The 17,500-nt window shown below is 45.6% G+C and overlaps 1 protein-coding gene across 1 annotated transcript in view; it reads right to left on the bottom strand.

Moving 5' to 3' along the window:
- The window catches only part of LOC112242282 (huntingtin), a gene marked incomplete at its 3' end in the record, with an annotated part of 113,680 nt that overhangs the window by 24,993 nt on the left and 71,187 nt on the right, over positions 1-17,500 (bottom strand). Inside the window, 14 exon segments of the mRNA XM_042314537.1 lie at positions 998-1,083; positions 2,178-2,317; positions 3,098-3,252; positions 5,004-5,107; positions 6,049-6,147; positions 6,150-6,174; positions 6,896-6,956; positions 6,958-7,075; positions 8,640-8,738; positions 10,098-10,275; positions 11,720-11,865; positions 13,022-13,238; positions 13,343-13,465; positions 13,608-13,746. Coding sequence (XP_042170471.1) covers positions 998-1,083; positions 2,178-2,317; positions 3,098-3,252; positions 5,004-5,107; positions 6,049-6,147; positions 6,150-6,174; positions 6,896-6,956; positions 6,958-7,075; positions 8,640-8,738; positions 10,098-10,275; positions 11,720-11,865; positions 13,022-13,238; positions 13,343-13,465; positions 13,608-13,746 — 1,690 coding nt within the window.

The following is a 17,500-nucleotide window of genomic DNA, read 5'->3' on the forward strand; positions in this document are numbered from 1 at the left end:
ACATATCTGCAAGAGAAGGACACAACTATGCCATTTGGTCTGTCTTCCCTTTCCTCCGCCCCTCTCTCCTTCCATCCCTCCATCCTACCTGTCCCAGTTTGTAGTCCATGTTCCCCATCTCTCTCTCCTTCCATCCTACCTGTCCCAGTTTGTAGTCCATGTGTCCCATCTCTCTCTCCCTCCATCCTACCTGTCCCAGTTTGTAGTCCATCTCTCTCTCCTTCCATCCCTCCAGTCCCAGTTTGTAGCCCATGTGTCCCATCTCTCTCCCTCCATCCTACCTGTCGCAGTTTGTAGTCCATCTCTCTCTCCTTCCATCCCTCCATCCTACCTGTCCCAGTTTGTAGTCCATGTTCCCCATCTCTCTCTCCTTCCATCCTACCTGTCCCAGTTTGTAGTCCAGCTCTCTCTCCATCCTACCTGTCCCAGTTTGTAGTCCATCTCTCTCTCCATCCTACCTGTCCCAGTTTGTAGTCCATCTCTCTCTCCATCCTACCTGTCCCAGTTTGTAGTCCATCTCTCTCTCCATCCTACCTGTCCCAGTTTGTAGTCCATCTCTCTCCATCCTACCTGTCCCCGTTTGTAGTCCATCTCTCTCTCCATCCTACCTGTCCCCGTTTGTAGTCCATCTCTCTCTCCATCCTACCTGTCCCAGTTTGTAGTCCATCTCTCTCTCCATCCTACCTGTCCCAGTTTGTAGTCCATCTCTCTCTCCATCCTACCTGTCCCAGTTTGTAGTCCATGTTGCCCATCTCTCTCTCCATCCTACCTGTCCCAGTTTGTAGTCCATCTCTCCTTCCATCCTACCTGTCCCAGTTTGTAGTCCATCTCTCTCTCCATCCTACCTGTCCCAGTTTGTAGTCCATCTCTCTCTCCATCCTACCTGTCCCCGTTTGTAGTCCATCTCTCTCTCCATCCTACCTGTCCCAGTTTGTAGTCCATCTCTCTCTCCATCCTACCTGTCCCAGTTTGTAGTCCATCTCTCTCTCCATCCTACCTGTCCCAGTTTGTAGTCCATGTTGCCCATCTCTCTCTCTGTGTTGATCTGCAGCAGGAGTTTCTCATGGCTGATCAGTGTACCTGCTGAGACACACAGAGAAACACACGGTTCATCAACTACTAGGACCCATGAGGACCTCTGAACCCTGCACAGCTGAATGGATCTGACCCCTGGATGACACTACTAGAAACAACTAGGTCTATCTGGTGAGACAGGGAGGGGACCAGGTGTGTTACCTGGTGAGACAGCAGACACGGAGGGGACAGGGTACCAAGTGTGTTACCTGGTGAGACACGGAGGGGACAGGGTACCAAGTGTGTTACCTGGTGAGACAGCAGACAGGGATGGGACCAGGTGTGTTACCTGGTGAGACAGGGAGGGGACAGGGTACCAGGTGTGGTACCTGGTGAGACAGGGAGGGGACAGGGTACCGGGTGTTACCTGGTCAGACAGGGAGGGACAGGGTACCAGGTGTGTTACCTGGTGAGACAGCAGACAGGGAGGGGACAGGGTCCCGGGTGTGTTACCTGGTGAGACAGGGAGGGGACAGGGTACCAGGTGTGTTACCTGGTGAGACAGGGAAGGGACAGGGTACCAGGTGTGTTACCTGGTGAGACAGGGAGGGGGACAGGGTACCAGGTGTTTTACCTGGTGAGACAGGGAGGGGACAGGGTACCAGGTGTGTTACCTGGTGAGACAGGGAGGGGACAGGGTACCAGGTGTGTTACCTGGTGAGACAGGGAGGGGACAGGGTACCAGGTGTTTTACCTGGTGAGACAGGAGGGGACAGGGTACCAGGTGTGTTACCTGGTGAGACAGGGAGGGGACAGGGTACCAGGTGTGTTACCTGGTGAGACAGGGAGGGGACAGGGTACCAGGTGTGTTACCTGGTGAGACAGGGGGACAGGGTACCAGGTGTGTTAGCTGGTGAGACAGCAGACAGGGAGGGACAGGGTACCAGTTGTGTTACCTGGTGAGACAGGGAGGGGACAGGGTACCAGGTGTGTTACCTGGTGAGACAGGGAGGGGACAGGGTACCAGGTGTGTTACCTGGTGAGACAGGGAGGGGACAGGGTACCAGGTGTGTTACCTGGTGAGACAGGGAGGGGACAGGGTCCCAGGTGTGTTACCTGGTGAGTCAGCAGACAGGGAGGGGACAGGGTACCAGGTGTGTTACCTGGTGAGACAGCAGACAGGGAGGGGACAGGGTCCCAGGTGTGGTAGGGGTGGTGTGTGTGTACGTTGTCTCTCTTCGACACCATGGCCTGGATCTCTCTCTCCACGGCTCCTCTGATCACTGACAACTTCCTGCCAAACCTGAAGGGAAGACAAGACCACCGCAATGTCAGGAATAACTAGTTCTCCTGTCAATATGAATTTAGTATGAGAGGAAAAGCCATTCTACAAAGTGACACAATCTGAAGTCTGTGGTATTTTAGGCTTTTGTTGCTTGGTGTGGGTGTGTATAATGGGGTAGCCTGATAATTGGGTCAGATTTACAGACAGAGCCCAGAACCCAGAACCCAGAGACCAGAGCCCAGAGACCAGAGCCCAGCACCCAGAGACCAGAACCCAGCACCCAGAGACCAGAACCCAGAGTCCAGAACCCAGAGACCAGAGCCTAGAGACCAGAGCCTAGAGACCAGAGTCCAGAACCCAGAGACCAGAACCCAGAGTCCAGAACCCAGAGACCAGAGCCTAGAGACCAGAGCCTAGAGACCAGAGCCTAGAGACCAGAGTCCAGAACCCAGAGACCAGAACCCAGAGTCCAGAACCCAGAGCCCAGAGACCAGTGTGTGTGTGTACCGTGTGTCCAGAACCCAGAGACCAGTGTGTGTGTGTACCGTGTGTCCAGAACCCAGAGACCAGTGTGTGTGTGTACCGTGTGTCCAGAACCCAGAGACCAGTGTGTGTGTGTACCGTGTGTCCAGAGCCCAGAACCCAGAGACCAGTGTGTGTGTGTGTACCGTGTGTCCAGAGCCCAGAACCCAGAGACCAGTGTGTGTGTGTACCGTGTGTCCAGAGCCCAGAACCCAGAGACCAGTGTGTGTGTGTACCGTGTGTCCAGAACCCAGAGACCAGTGTGTGTGTGTGTACCGTGTGTCCAGGACTTTAAGGGTCTTGTTTCTCGGCTGTTGTTCCAGACAGGAGACAGTAGGGTTTCCGGCAGTAGGGAGAGTCATGGAACTCAGAACCAGAGACGTGATGGCCTGGACCGCTAACACATTCAACTGGGTACGCTCCAAGTCCTCCTGTTCAACACACACAGAGACAGAGAGACAGAGAGAGACAGAGAGAGACAGAGAGAGACACAGAGACAGAGAGACAGAGAGAGATAGAGAGAGACAGAGAGAGAGAGAGAGAGACAGAGAGAGAGAGAGAGAGAGACAGAGAGAGACACAGACAGAGAGACAGAGAGAGAGAGAGAGAGACAGAGAGAGACACAGAGAGAGAGAGACAGAGAGAGACACAGAGAGAGAGAGACAGAGAGAGACACAGAGAGAGACAGAGAGAGACACAGAGAGAGAGAGACAGAGAGAGAGAGAGAGAGACAGAGAGAGAGAAACACAGAGAGAGAGAGAGACAGAGAGAGAGAGAGAGAGAGAGAGAGAAAAACGAGCGACAGAGAGACAAAAACCTTTGTAAATCCAACAAAACCTCTTTAGGCTAGGGGGCAGTATTTTGATGTCTGGATGAAAAACATGCCCAAAGTAAACAGCCTATTTCTCAGGCCCAGAAACTAGAATATGCATATAATTGGCAGATGAGGATAGAAAACACTCTAAAGTTTCCAAAACTGTCAAAATATTGTCTGTGATAATAACAGAAATGATATTGCAGGCGAAAACCTGAGGAAAATCCATCCAGGAAGTGCTGTTTTTCTGAAACTACTCTTTTCCATTGTAAGCCTATCCTCCATTTAAAGGGATATCAACCAGATTCCTTTCCCTGTGGCTTCCACAAGGTGTGAACAGTCTTTAGACATAGTTTCAGGCTTTTATTCTGAAAAATGAGCGAGAATGAACACATCGCGTCAGTGGATAGCCAGATGTCCTCAGATTTGTGCATGTGCGTACGCCGGGAGCGAGACCTTTTCTTTCTCTCTTCTATTGAAAAGGCTACCGTCCGGTTGAAATATTATCGATTATTTGTTGTAAAAACAACCTGAGGATTGATTATAAAAAACGTTTGACATGTTTCTACGAACTTTACGGATACTATTTGGAATTGTCGTCTGCCCGTCGTGACCTGCACAAGCCTGTGGATTACTGAACAAAAACGCGCAAACTAAATTGTGTAACTGGGAGTCTCGTGAGTGCAAACATCCGAAGATCATCAAAGGTAAGTGATTAATTTGATTGGTCACGAAAGTCAGAAAAGCAATCTACTTTGCTGCCAGCTGTTTGTAATGTTTTGTCTGCTGAGAGAGCTGTCCTCACATAATTGCGGAGAGAGCTGCCCTCACATAATTGCGGAGAGAGCTGTCCTTACATAATTGCTTGGTTTTGCTTTCATCACTTTCGCCTATTTGAAATCTGACACGCCAGGTGGATTAACAACAAGCTAAACTGTGTTTTGCTATATTGCATTTGTGATTTCATGAAAATTAAATATTTTTAGTAATTTAATTTGAATTTGGCGCTCTGCAGTTCACCGGATGTAGACAAAAATGATCCCGGGTGAAGGGATCTGAGTGGCAAGAGGTTTGCCTATTTGCACATCGTAACAACACTGTATATAGACATAATATGACATTTGTCTTTACTCTTTTTGCAACTTCTGTGAGTGTAATGTTTACTGTTAATTTTTATTGTTTATTTCACTTTTGTTTATTATCTGCTTTGGCAATGTTAACATATGTTTCCCCATGCCAATAAAGCCTTGAATTGAATTGAGACAGAGAGAGAGACAGAGGTGTGTGTGTGTGTGGTGTGGTGTGGTGTGTGTGTGTGTGTATGTGGTGTGGTGTGTGTTGGTGTGATGTGTGAGTGTGTGTATGCACCTCCTGTTCTCTCTCCTCCTCCTGGTCCATAGAGATGGGTTGAGTGACCAGAACTCCCAGCAGTGTGGCCCATGTCTCTTCAAACTGGGTCCTACTGCTCCAGCCTGAATGCCACACATGTTCAAACTACAGGTTATGAACACTTCAAGGTCTAACAGTCTATGTGTCTAACAGTCTATGTGGAATAGACCTCTATAACAATGACATAGCAGGTTATAAGCACTTAAAGGATCAGTCTAACAGTCGACTGTAGATGTGGAATAGGCCTCTATAACAATGACATAGCAGGTTATGAACACCTAAAGGATCAGTCTAACAGTATATGTGGAATAGACCTCTATAACAATGACATAGCAGGTTATAAGCACTTAAAGGATCAGTCTAACAGTCGACTGTAGATGTGGAATAGGCCTCTATAACAATGACATAGCAGGTTATAAACACCTAAAGGATCAGTCTAACAGTCGACTGTAGATGTGGAATAGACCTCTATAACAATGACATAGCAGGTTATAAACACCTAAAGGATCAGTCTAACAGTCGACTGTAGATGTGGAATAGGCATCTATAACAATGACATAGCAGGTTATAAACACCTAAAGGATCAGTCTAACAGTCTACTGTAGATGTGGAATAGGCCTCTATAACAATGACATAGCAGGTTATGAACACCTAAAGGATCAGTCTAACAGTATATGTGGAATAGATCTCTATAACAATGACATAGCAGGTTATAACCTAAAGGATCAGTCTAACAGTCGACTGTAGATGTGGAATAGACCTCTATAACAATGACATAGCAGGTTATAACCACCTAAAGAATCAGTCTAACAGTCTATGTGGAATAGATCTCTATAACAATGACATAGCAGGTTATAACCTAAAGGATCAGTCTAACAGTCGACTGTAGATGTGGAATAGGCCTCTATAACAATGACATAGCAGGTTATGAACACCTAAAGGATCAGTCTAACAGTCGACTGTCGATGTGGAATAGACCTCTATAACAATGACATAGCAGGTTATAACCACCTGGACCTCTCACCCAGTGTGTTGATGCGATAGAGGAACTCCCTGAACACGTCCTTCTCCTGCAGGAACTCTACAGGGATCTCGGGAAGGGTGGTGCCGAACTCTCCCCCGGCCGAGGGGACCAGCCCAGCTTCCACACCTAGAGGTAACACACAGACATGTTACAGGGGACCAGCCCAGCTTCCTCACCTAGAGGTTACACACAGACACGTTACAGGGGACCAGCCCAGCTTCCACACCTAGAGGTGACACACAGACACGTTACAGGGGACCAGCCCAGCTTCCTCACCTAGAGGTTACACACAGACACGTTACAGGGGACCAGCCCAGCTTCCACACCTAGAGGTGACACACAGACACGTTACAGGGGACCAGCCCAGCTTCCACACCTAGAGGTGACACACAGACACGTTCCAGGGGACCAGCCCAGCTTCCACACCTAGAGGTTACACACAGACACGTTACAGGGGACCAGCCCAGCTTCCACACCTAGAGGTTACACACAGGGGGGGTACTCTAGTGTAGCTGTTGACCAGTGACTGACCAGGGGGACTCGTGTAGCTGTTGACCAGTGACTGACCAGGGGGGCGGGGGGGGCTCTAGTGTAGCTGTTGACCAGTGACTGACCAGGGGGGAGACCTCTAGTGTAGCTGTTGACCAGTGACTGACCAGGGGGACTCTAGTGTAGCTGTTGACCAGTGACTGACCAGGGGGACTCTAGTGTAGCTGTTGACCAGTGACTGACCAGGGGGACTCTAGTGTAGCTGTTGACCAGTGACTGACCAGGGGGACCTCTAGTGTAGCTGTTGACCAGTGACTGACCAGGGGGACTCTAGTGTAGCTGTTGACCAGTGACTGACCAGGGGGACTCTAGTGTAGCTGTTGACCAGCGGTAGTCTGGACAGACTGATGATGATGTTTGAGCATCGGCGTGAGGAAGGCTGGGATTCCGCTGTTTCTATGGTGACCCAGAGACAGAACGCTCTGGAGACCTTCCACCAACTCAGCCATGATCTCACACGACCGTCGCTCACACACGTCTGGAACACACACATTATAGATAACGCATTAGAGATGACACAGAGATAACACATCAGAGATAACACATCAGAGATACCACATTAGAGATAACACATTAGAGATAACACAGAGATAACACATTAGAGATAACACATTAGAGATAACACATTAGAGATAACACATTAGAGATAACACAGAGATAACACATTAGAGATAACACATCAGAGATAACACAGAGATAACACATTAGAGATAACACATTAGAGAACACATTAGCGATAACACAGAGATAACACATTAGAGATAACACATTATAGATAACACAGAGATAACACATTAGAGATAACACAGAGATAACACATTTGAGATAACACATTAGAGAACACATTAGCGATAACACAGAGATAACACATTAGAGATAACACATTATAGATAACACAGAGATAACACATTAGAGATAACACAGAGATAACACATTATAGATAACAAAGATATAACACATTAGAGATAACACAGAGATAACACATTAGAGATAACATAGAGATAACACATTAGAGAACACATTAGAGATAACACATTATAGATAAGATATAACACATTAGAGATAACACAGTATAGATAACACAGAGATAACACATTAGAGATAACACAGAGATAACACATTCGAGATAACACAGAGATAACACATTCGAGATAACACATTAGAGATAACACAGAGATAACACATTATAGATACCACATTATAGATAACACAGAGATAACAAATTATAGATACCACATTATAGATAACAGAGATAACACATTATAGATACCACATTAGAGATAACACAGAGATAGCACATTATAGATACCACATTAGAGATACCACAGAGATAACACATTAGAGATAACACAGAGATAACACAGAGATAACACATTATAGATACCACATTAGAGATGACACAGAGATAACACATTAGAGATAACACATCAGAGATAACACATTAGAGATAACACATTAGAGATAACACATTAGAGATAACACAGATATAACACATTAGAGACAACACAGAGATAACACATTAGAGATAACACATTATAGATACCACATTAGAGATGACACAGAGATAACACATTAGAGATAACACATTAGAGATAACACATTAGAGATACCACATTAGAGATAACACAGAGATAACACATTAGAGATAACACACTAGAGATAACACACTAGAGATAACACATTAGAGATAGCGCGTTAGAGATAGCGCGTTAGAGATAGCGCGTTATAGATAACACATTAGCGATAACAGAGATTACACATTATAGATAACACAGAGATAACACATTATAGATACCACAGAGATAACACATTAGAGATAGCACATTAGAGATAGCACAGAGATAAAACAGATATAAAACATTAGAGATACCACATTAGAGATACCACTTAACACATCTAATGCACATTAAAACACAGCAAGCTAACAGACCGTATTAGTAGCCACTAGTCAGAAGATTTGACAGTGATGAAGCCTGATCTAACTCACTGAGAGTGACGGACTAAAATGATAATGGCAACACAACAACAACTGTATTACTTACTGTCAGTGTTTGGAGAGTGGACCTGGTCTGAATCACCGTCTGGCCCGGTGGTTCTCTTCCTCCCTGGATGTAAGAGATGGTCACCTGGACCTACTGCCACTAGAGAGAGGAGAGAGAGAGAGAGAGAGGAGAGGAGAGGAGAGGAGAGGAGAGGAGAGGAGAGGAGAGGAGAGGAGAGGAGAGGAGAGGAGAGGAGAGGAGAGGAGAGGAGAGGAGAGGAGAGGAGAGGAGAGGAGAGGAGAGGAGAGGAGAGGAGAGGAGAGAGAGAGAGGGAGGGAGAGAGAGAGAGAGGAGAGGAGAGGAGAGAGAGAGGGAGGACAGAGAGATGCAAAGGGAGGGAGAGGAAGAGGAGAGAGAGGTGAGAGAGGGAAAGGAGAGGAGAGAGAGAGGTAAAGAGAGAGAGAGAGAGAGCAAGAGGGGTAAAGGGACGGAGAGGAGAGGAGAGAGAGAGGGATGAGAGAGGTAGAGGAGAGAGAGAGAGAGGTAAAGGAGAGAGAGAGTTGAATACTTTATCTGGATGTGTAATAACACTCTGGCAGCAGAGGAAAAACCTAGAAGTCATTTAGGCAATAAGGCCAGAGGGGGTGTGGTATATGGCCAGAGGGGGGGGTGTGGTATATGGCCAGAGGGGGTGGGGTATATGGCCAGAGGGGGTGGGGTATATGGCCAGAGGGGGTGGGGTATATGGCCAGAGGGGGTGGGGTATATGGCCAGAGGGGGTGGGGTATATGGCCAGAGGGGGTGGGGTATATGGCCAGAGGGGGTGGGGTATATGGCCAGAGGGGGTGGGGTATATGGCCAGAGGGGGTGGGGTATATGGCCAGAGGGGGTGGGGTATATAGCCAATATACCACGGCTAAGGGCTGTTATTTTTATTTACCTTTATTTAACTAGGCAAGTCAGTTAAGAACAAATTTTCAATGACGGCCTAGGAACAGTGGGTTAACTGGTCTAGGAACAGTGGGTTAACTGGTCTAGGAACAGTGGGTTAACTGGCCTAGGAACAGTGGGTTAACTGCCAGTTCAGGGGCAGAACGACAGATACCTTGTACCTTGTCAGCTCGGGGATTTGAACTTGCAACCTTCCGGTTAATAGTCCAACACTCTAACCACTAGGCTACCCTGCCGCCCCAGCACGCTGCAACGCGGAGTGCCTGGATACAGCCCTTAACCGTGGTATACTAGCAATATACTGTACCACAAACCCCCTGAGGTGCCTTATTGCTTTAATAAACTGGTTACCAACGTAATTAGAGCAGGAAAAACACATGTTTTGTCATACCCCGTGGTATACGGTCTTATATACCACGGCTGTCAGCCAATCAGCATTCAGGGCTCAAACCACCCAGTTTATAATTAAGGTTTAGTCACGGTCACACCACATGCAAATCCACTGATTGTGGCCAGGTTCATTCCCTCTCTCCTTCACACACACTAACCTGCAGTGATCACACTAACCTGCAGTGATGAGGAGTCGTAGACAGTGTATGACAGAGCAGGTGTGTGTTTTGTACGAGGCTGTAGACAGTGTGTTCCAGACACAGGGCTGTTGCAGGGCCAGACACAGACAGGACAGAGCCCCCTGCAGGTCAACACTCAGAGGAACACTGTCCTGGAGAACACGCCAGACCACCAACTAGAGAGAGAGAGACACCATGAAGCAGGGTTTATTCTGGATGAAAACGGGGCTTAGGTGGTGGGCGAGAGCCCTCCCTCATCTTGGCGGTGTAGAGAAATGTCTGGTCCATTATCTCTTCTACATACTCTATATCTGGTCCATTATCTCTTCTACATACTCTATATCTGGTCCATTATCTCTTCTACATACTCTATATCTGGTCCATTATCTCTTCTGCATACTCTATATCTGGTCCATTATCTCTTCTACATAATATATATCTGGTCCATTATCTCTTCTACATAATATATATCTGGTCCATTATCTCTTCTACATACTCTATATCAGGTCCATTATCTCTTCTACATACTCTACATCTGGTCCATTATCTCTTCTGCATACTCTATATCTGGTCCATTATCTCTTCTACATAATATATATCTGGTCCATTATCTATTCTACATAATATATATCTGGTCCATTATCTCTTCTACATAATATATATCTGGTCCATTATCTCTTCTACATAATATATCTCTGGTTCCATTATCTCTTCTACATACTCTATCAGGTCCATTATCTCTTCTACATATATCTATATCTGGTCCATTATCTCTTCTACATACTCTATATCTGGTCCATTATCTCTTCTACATACTCTATATCTGGCCCATTATCTCTTCCACATACTCTATATCTGGTCCATTATCTCTCCTACATACTCTATATCTGGTCCATTATCTCTTCTACATAATATATATCTGGTCCATTATCTCTTCTACATGCTCTATATCTGGTCCATTATCTCTTCTACATACTCTATATCTGGTCCATTATCTCTTCTACATAATATATATCTGGTCCATTATCTCTTCTACATACTCTATATCTGGTCCATTATCTCTTCTACATACTCTATATCTGGCCCATTATCTCTTCCACATACTCTATATCTGGTCCATTATCTCTTCTACATACTCTATATCTGGTACATTATCTCCTCTACATACTCTATATCTGGTCCATTATCTATATCTGGTCCATTATCTCTTCTACATACTCTATATCTGGTCCATTATCTCTTCTACATACTCTATATCTGGTCCATTATCTCTTCTACATACTCTATATCTGGTCCATTATCTCTTCTAAATACTCTATATCTGGTCCATTATCTATATCTGGTCCATTATCTCTTCTACATACTCTATATCTGGTCCATTATCTCTTCTACATACTCTATATCTGGTCCATTATCTCTTCTACATACTCTATATCTGGTCCATTATCTCTTCTACATCTGCTTATAGCGGTTTATACATTGAAACTTCCCTAAAATTAATTTTAAAAATATAAAAATAAAATATATAACATGTTTTACACAAAAAAACACTTCCAAGTCTTTTCTGATTGGCCAGGGATAGGGTCAAGGGTTAGAGGTCAGGGATTATAAGCTTCTTACCTCGGTAGCCATGGTGGTGAAGGTGGTGATGAGATGTTGTTTGTCTTCAGGGATTTGCAGAGGGGAAGGAAGCTGACCCACACACAGCAGATACTGAGACAGCGCTCTACACAGAGACATCACCCGCGGGTAGAGTCCTGCTCCAGCTAGAATAAACACACAGCAGATACAGAGACATCACCCGCGGGTAGAGCCCTGCCTCACCTAGAATACACACACAGCAGATACTGAGACATCACCCGCGGGTAGAGTCCAGCCTCACCTAAAAGACACACACAGCAGATACAGAGACATCACCCACGGGTAGAGCCCTGCCTCACCTAGAATACACACACAGCAGATACTGAGACATCACCCGCGGGTAGAGTCCAGCCTCACCTAAAAGACACACACAGCAGATACAGAGACATCACCCGCGGGTAGAGCCCTGCCTCACCTAGAATAAACACACAGCAGATACTGAGACAGCTCTCTACACAGAGACATCACCCGCGGGTAGAGCCCTGCCTCAACTAGAATAAACACACAGCAGATACAGAGACATCACCCACGGGTAGAGCCCTGCCTCACCTAGAATAAACACACAGCAGATACAGAGACATCACCCGTGGGTAGAGCCCTGCCTCACCTAGAATAAACACACACAGCAGATACAGAGACATCACCCGCGGGTAGAGCCCTGCCTCACCTAGAATAAACACACAGCAGATACAGAGACATCACCCAGCTAGAATAAACACACAGGTGAGAGCCCTGCCTCACCTAGAATAAACACACAGCAGATACAGAGACATCAGAGCGGGTAGAGCCCTGCCTCACCTAGAATAAACACACAGCAGATACAGAGACATCACCCGCGGGTAGAGTCCAGCCTCACCTAAAAGACGCACACAGCAGATACTGAGACAGCTCTCTACACAGAGACATCACCCGCAGGTAGAGCCCTGCCTCACCTAGAATAAACACACAGCAGATACTGAGACAGCTCTACATAGAGCGGGTAGAGTCCTGCTCCACCTAGAGGACAACAGAATAATTGACAGTGGGGAGGCGTACACTGCCTGTGCTGGTAGTTGGCTGACGTGGCCTCGCCAGCTAAATGGCAGAATGGAACAATCTGGCCAGGTCCACATCCACAGTTTAATCAGGTAACATCACAGTGTAATGTAAAGCAGAATGGAACAATCTGGCCAGGTCTAAAAGACTCAATCTGACGAACAGAAAGGCTTTTAGTCGCCAGATCCTCCCATTTTTTCAGTGCAGCTCAGGATTCGAACCAACAACCTTCCGAGTTACTCTTACCATAGACGATAGCCAAGTTGTCCCAGTAGGGTTCGGCCGGGTCAGGTTTGGCCGGCGGCAGGAAGGAACGGTGTGGAACAGGAAGTAGCTGTGTGACCCCGCTCAGATGATCCAGGGTCACGGCCAGGGCCGTCTCCAATAACAACGACCCCTGACCCCGGGTTAACCTCTGAACCCCCAGACTCAGACACGGACAGAGGAGAGACAGGTTGAAGTCCTGGTGGAGAGAGAGAGGTCAGTGTGTGTGAGCGTGTGTGTGTGTGTGTGTGTGTGTGTGTGTGAGCGTGTGTGTGTGTGTGTGTGCGTGTGTGTGTGTGTTACCTTGCAGGTCATGATGGTAGAGAGGTCGTCAGGAGGTAGTTTGGTCAGGAGTTCCGTTGTCTCCAGGAACGACCCGTCACCACGGAGACAGCACTGGGACATCACCAAGGCAACATACCACTCCTGGAACAACACACACACACACACACACACACACACACACACACACACACACACACACACACACACACAGTTAGTACAAGACACACACACACACACACACACACACACACACACACACAGTTAGTACAAGACATACACACACCTTGTCAGCCGTGACTAGTTCAGGGGCAGGTGGCGGTTCCCCATCCAGGGGGTGTGATGTCACAGGAGGAGAGGGGCTGCTGGTGTCCTCGGCAACGGTGGCTCGGAACCTGTCCAGCAGGGAGTAGAACCTCTGGTGCCTAGCAACAAGAGGCAGGAAATTACATCACACAACATCACCAGCTTGTTGTGGTAAAAATCTAGATAGGAAAGTAGCTTGGGAAAAGGATATAATGACCGATGAACACAGCAGAATGAGGACACCCCTTCATACACTTTTTATACAGGACACCCCTTCATACACTATATATACAGCAGAATGAGGACACCCCTTCATACACTATATATACAGGACACCCCTTCATCCACTATATATACAGGACACCCCTTCATACTCTATATATACAGCCGTATGAGGACACCCCTTCATACTCTATATATACAGGACACCCCTTCATCCACTATATATACAGGACACCCCTTCATACTCTATATATACAGGACACCCCATCATCCACTATATATACAGGACACCCCTTAATCCACTATATATACAGGACACCCCTTCATACTCTATATATACAGGACACCCCTTCATACACTATATATACAGCAGTATGAGGACACCCCTTAATACTCTATATATACAGGACACCCCTTCATACACTATATATACAGCAGTATGAGGACACCCCTTCATCCACTATATATACAGGACACCCCTTCATCCACAATATATACAGCAGTATGAGGACACCCCTTCATCCACTATATATACAGCAGTATGAGGACACCCCTTCATACATTATATATACAGCAGTATGTGGACACCCCTTCATACACTATATATACAGGACACCCCTTCATCCACTATATATACAGGACACCCCCTCATACTCTATATATACAGGACACCCCTTCATCCACTATATATACAGCAGTATGTGGACACCCCTTCATACACTATATATACAGCAGAATGAGGACACCCCTTCATCCACTATATATACAGCAGAATGAGGACACCCCTTCATCCACTATATATACAAGACACCCCTTAATACACTATATATACAGCAGTATGAGGACACCCCTTCATCCACTATATATACAGCAGTATGAGGACACCCCTTCATACACTATATATACAGGACACCCCTTCATCCACTATATATACAGCAGTATGAGGACACCCCTTCATCCACTATATATACAGCAGTATGAGGACACCCCTTCATCCACTATATATACAGGACACCCCTTCATACACTATATATACAGCAGTATGAGGACACCACTTCATCCACTATATATACAGCAGTATGAGGACACCCCTTCATCCACTATATATACAGGACACCCCTTCATCCACTATATATCATCCACAGTATGAGGACACCCCTTCATCCACTATATATACAGCAGTATGAGGACACCCCTTCATACACTATATATACAGGACACCCCTTCATACACTATATATACAGGACACCCCTTCATCCACTATATATACACAGAATGAGGACACCCCTTCATCCACTATATATACAGGACACCCCTTCATACACTATATATACAGGACACCCCTTCATACACTATATATACAGGACACCCCTTCATACTCTATATATACAGCAGTATGAGGACACCCCTTCATCCACTATATATACAGCAGTATGAGGACACCCCTTCATCCACTATATATACAGGACACCCCTTCATACACTATATATACAGGACACCCCTTCATCCACTATATATACAGGACACCCCTTCATACTCTATATATACAGCAGTATGAGGACACCCCTTCATCCACTATATATACAGCAGTATGAAGACACCCCTTCATCCACTATATATACAGCAGAATGAGGACACCCCTTCATCCACTATATATACAGCAGAATGAGGACACCCCTTCATCCACTATATATACAGCAGTATGAGGACACCCCTTCATCCACTATATATACAGCAGTATGAGGACACCCCTTCATACAATATATATACAGGACACCCCTTCATACTCTATATATACAGCAGTATGAGGACACCCCTTCATACACTATATATACAGCAGTATGAGGACAACCCTTCATCCACTATATATACAGCAGTATGAGGACACCCCTTCATCCACTATATATACAGGACACCCCTTCATCCACTATATATACAGCAGTATGAGGACACCCCTTCATACACTATATATATAGGACACCCCTGCATTCACTATATATACAGGACACCCCTTCATACACTATATATACAGCAGTATGAGGACACCCCTTCATACTCTATATATACAGGACACCCCTTCATACTCTATATATACAGGACACCCCTTCATACACTATATATACAGGACACCCCTTCATACACTATATATACAGGACACCCCTTCATACACTATATATACAGGACACCCCTTCATACACTATATATACAGGACACCCCTTCATACACTATATATACAGGACACCCCTTCATCCACTATATATACACAGGACACCCCTTCATACACTATATATACAGGACACCCCTTCATCCACTATATATACAGCAGTATGAGGACACCCCTTCATACACTATATATACAGGACACCCCTGCATTCACTATATATACAGGACACCCCTTCATACACTATATATACAGCAGTATGAGGACACCCCTTCATACTCTATATATACAGGACACCCCTTCATACTCTATATATACAGGACACCCCTTCATACACTATATATACAGGACACCCCTTCATACACTATATATACAGGACACCCCTTCATACACTATATATACAGGACACCCCTTCATCCACTATATATACAGGACACCCCTTCATACACTATATATACAGCAGAATGTGGACACCCCTTCATCCACTATATATACAGGACACCCCTTCATACACTATATATACAGGACACCCCTTCATACTCTATATATACAGGACACCCCTTCATCCACTATATATACAGGACACCCCTTCATCCACTATATATACAGGACACCCCTTCATACACTATATATACAGGACACCCCTTCATACACTATATATACAGGACACCCCTTCATACACTATATATACAGGACACCCCTTCATACACTATATATACAGGACACCCCTTCATCCACTATATATACAGCAGAATGAGGACACCCCTTCATCCACTATATATACACGACACCTCTTCATACACTATATATACAGGACACCCCTTCATACACTATATATACAGGACACCCCTTCATACACTATATATACAGGACACCCCTTTATACACTATATATACAGGACACCCCTTCATACTCTATATATACAGCAGTATGAGGACACCCCTTCATACACTATATATACAGGACACCCCTTCATACACTATATATACAGGACACCCCTTCATACACTATATATACAGGACACCCCTTCATACACTATATATACAGGACACCCCTTCATACACTATATATACAGGACACCCCTTCATACACTATATATACAGGACACCCCTTCATCCACTATATATACAGGACACCCCTTCATACACTATATATACAGGACACCCCTTCATACACTATATATACAGGACACCCCTTCATACACTATATATACAGGACACCCCTTCATACACTATATATACAGGACACCCCTTTACACATACAGGACACCCCTTCATACACTATATATACAGGACACCCCTTCATACACTATATATACAGGACACCCCTTCATACACTATATATACAGGACACCCCTTCATACACTATATATACAGGACACCCCTTCCTCCACTATATATACACAGGACACCCCTTCATACACTATATATACAGGACACCCCTTCATCCACTATATATACAGCAGTATGAGGACACCCCTTCATACACTA

Source organism: Oncorhynchus tshawytscha, unplaced genomic scaffold (assembly GCF_018296145.1).
Source record: "Oncorhynchus tshawytscha isolate Ot180627B unplaced genomic scaffold, Otsh_v2.0 Un_contig_3728_pilon_pilon, whole genome shotgun sequence".
In the NCBI taxonomy this organism is placed as follows: Eukaryota; Metazoa; Chordata; class Actinopteri; order Salmoniformes; family Salmonidae; genus Oncorhynchus; species Oncorhynchus tshawytscha.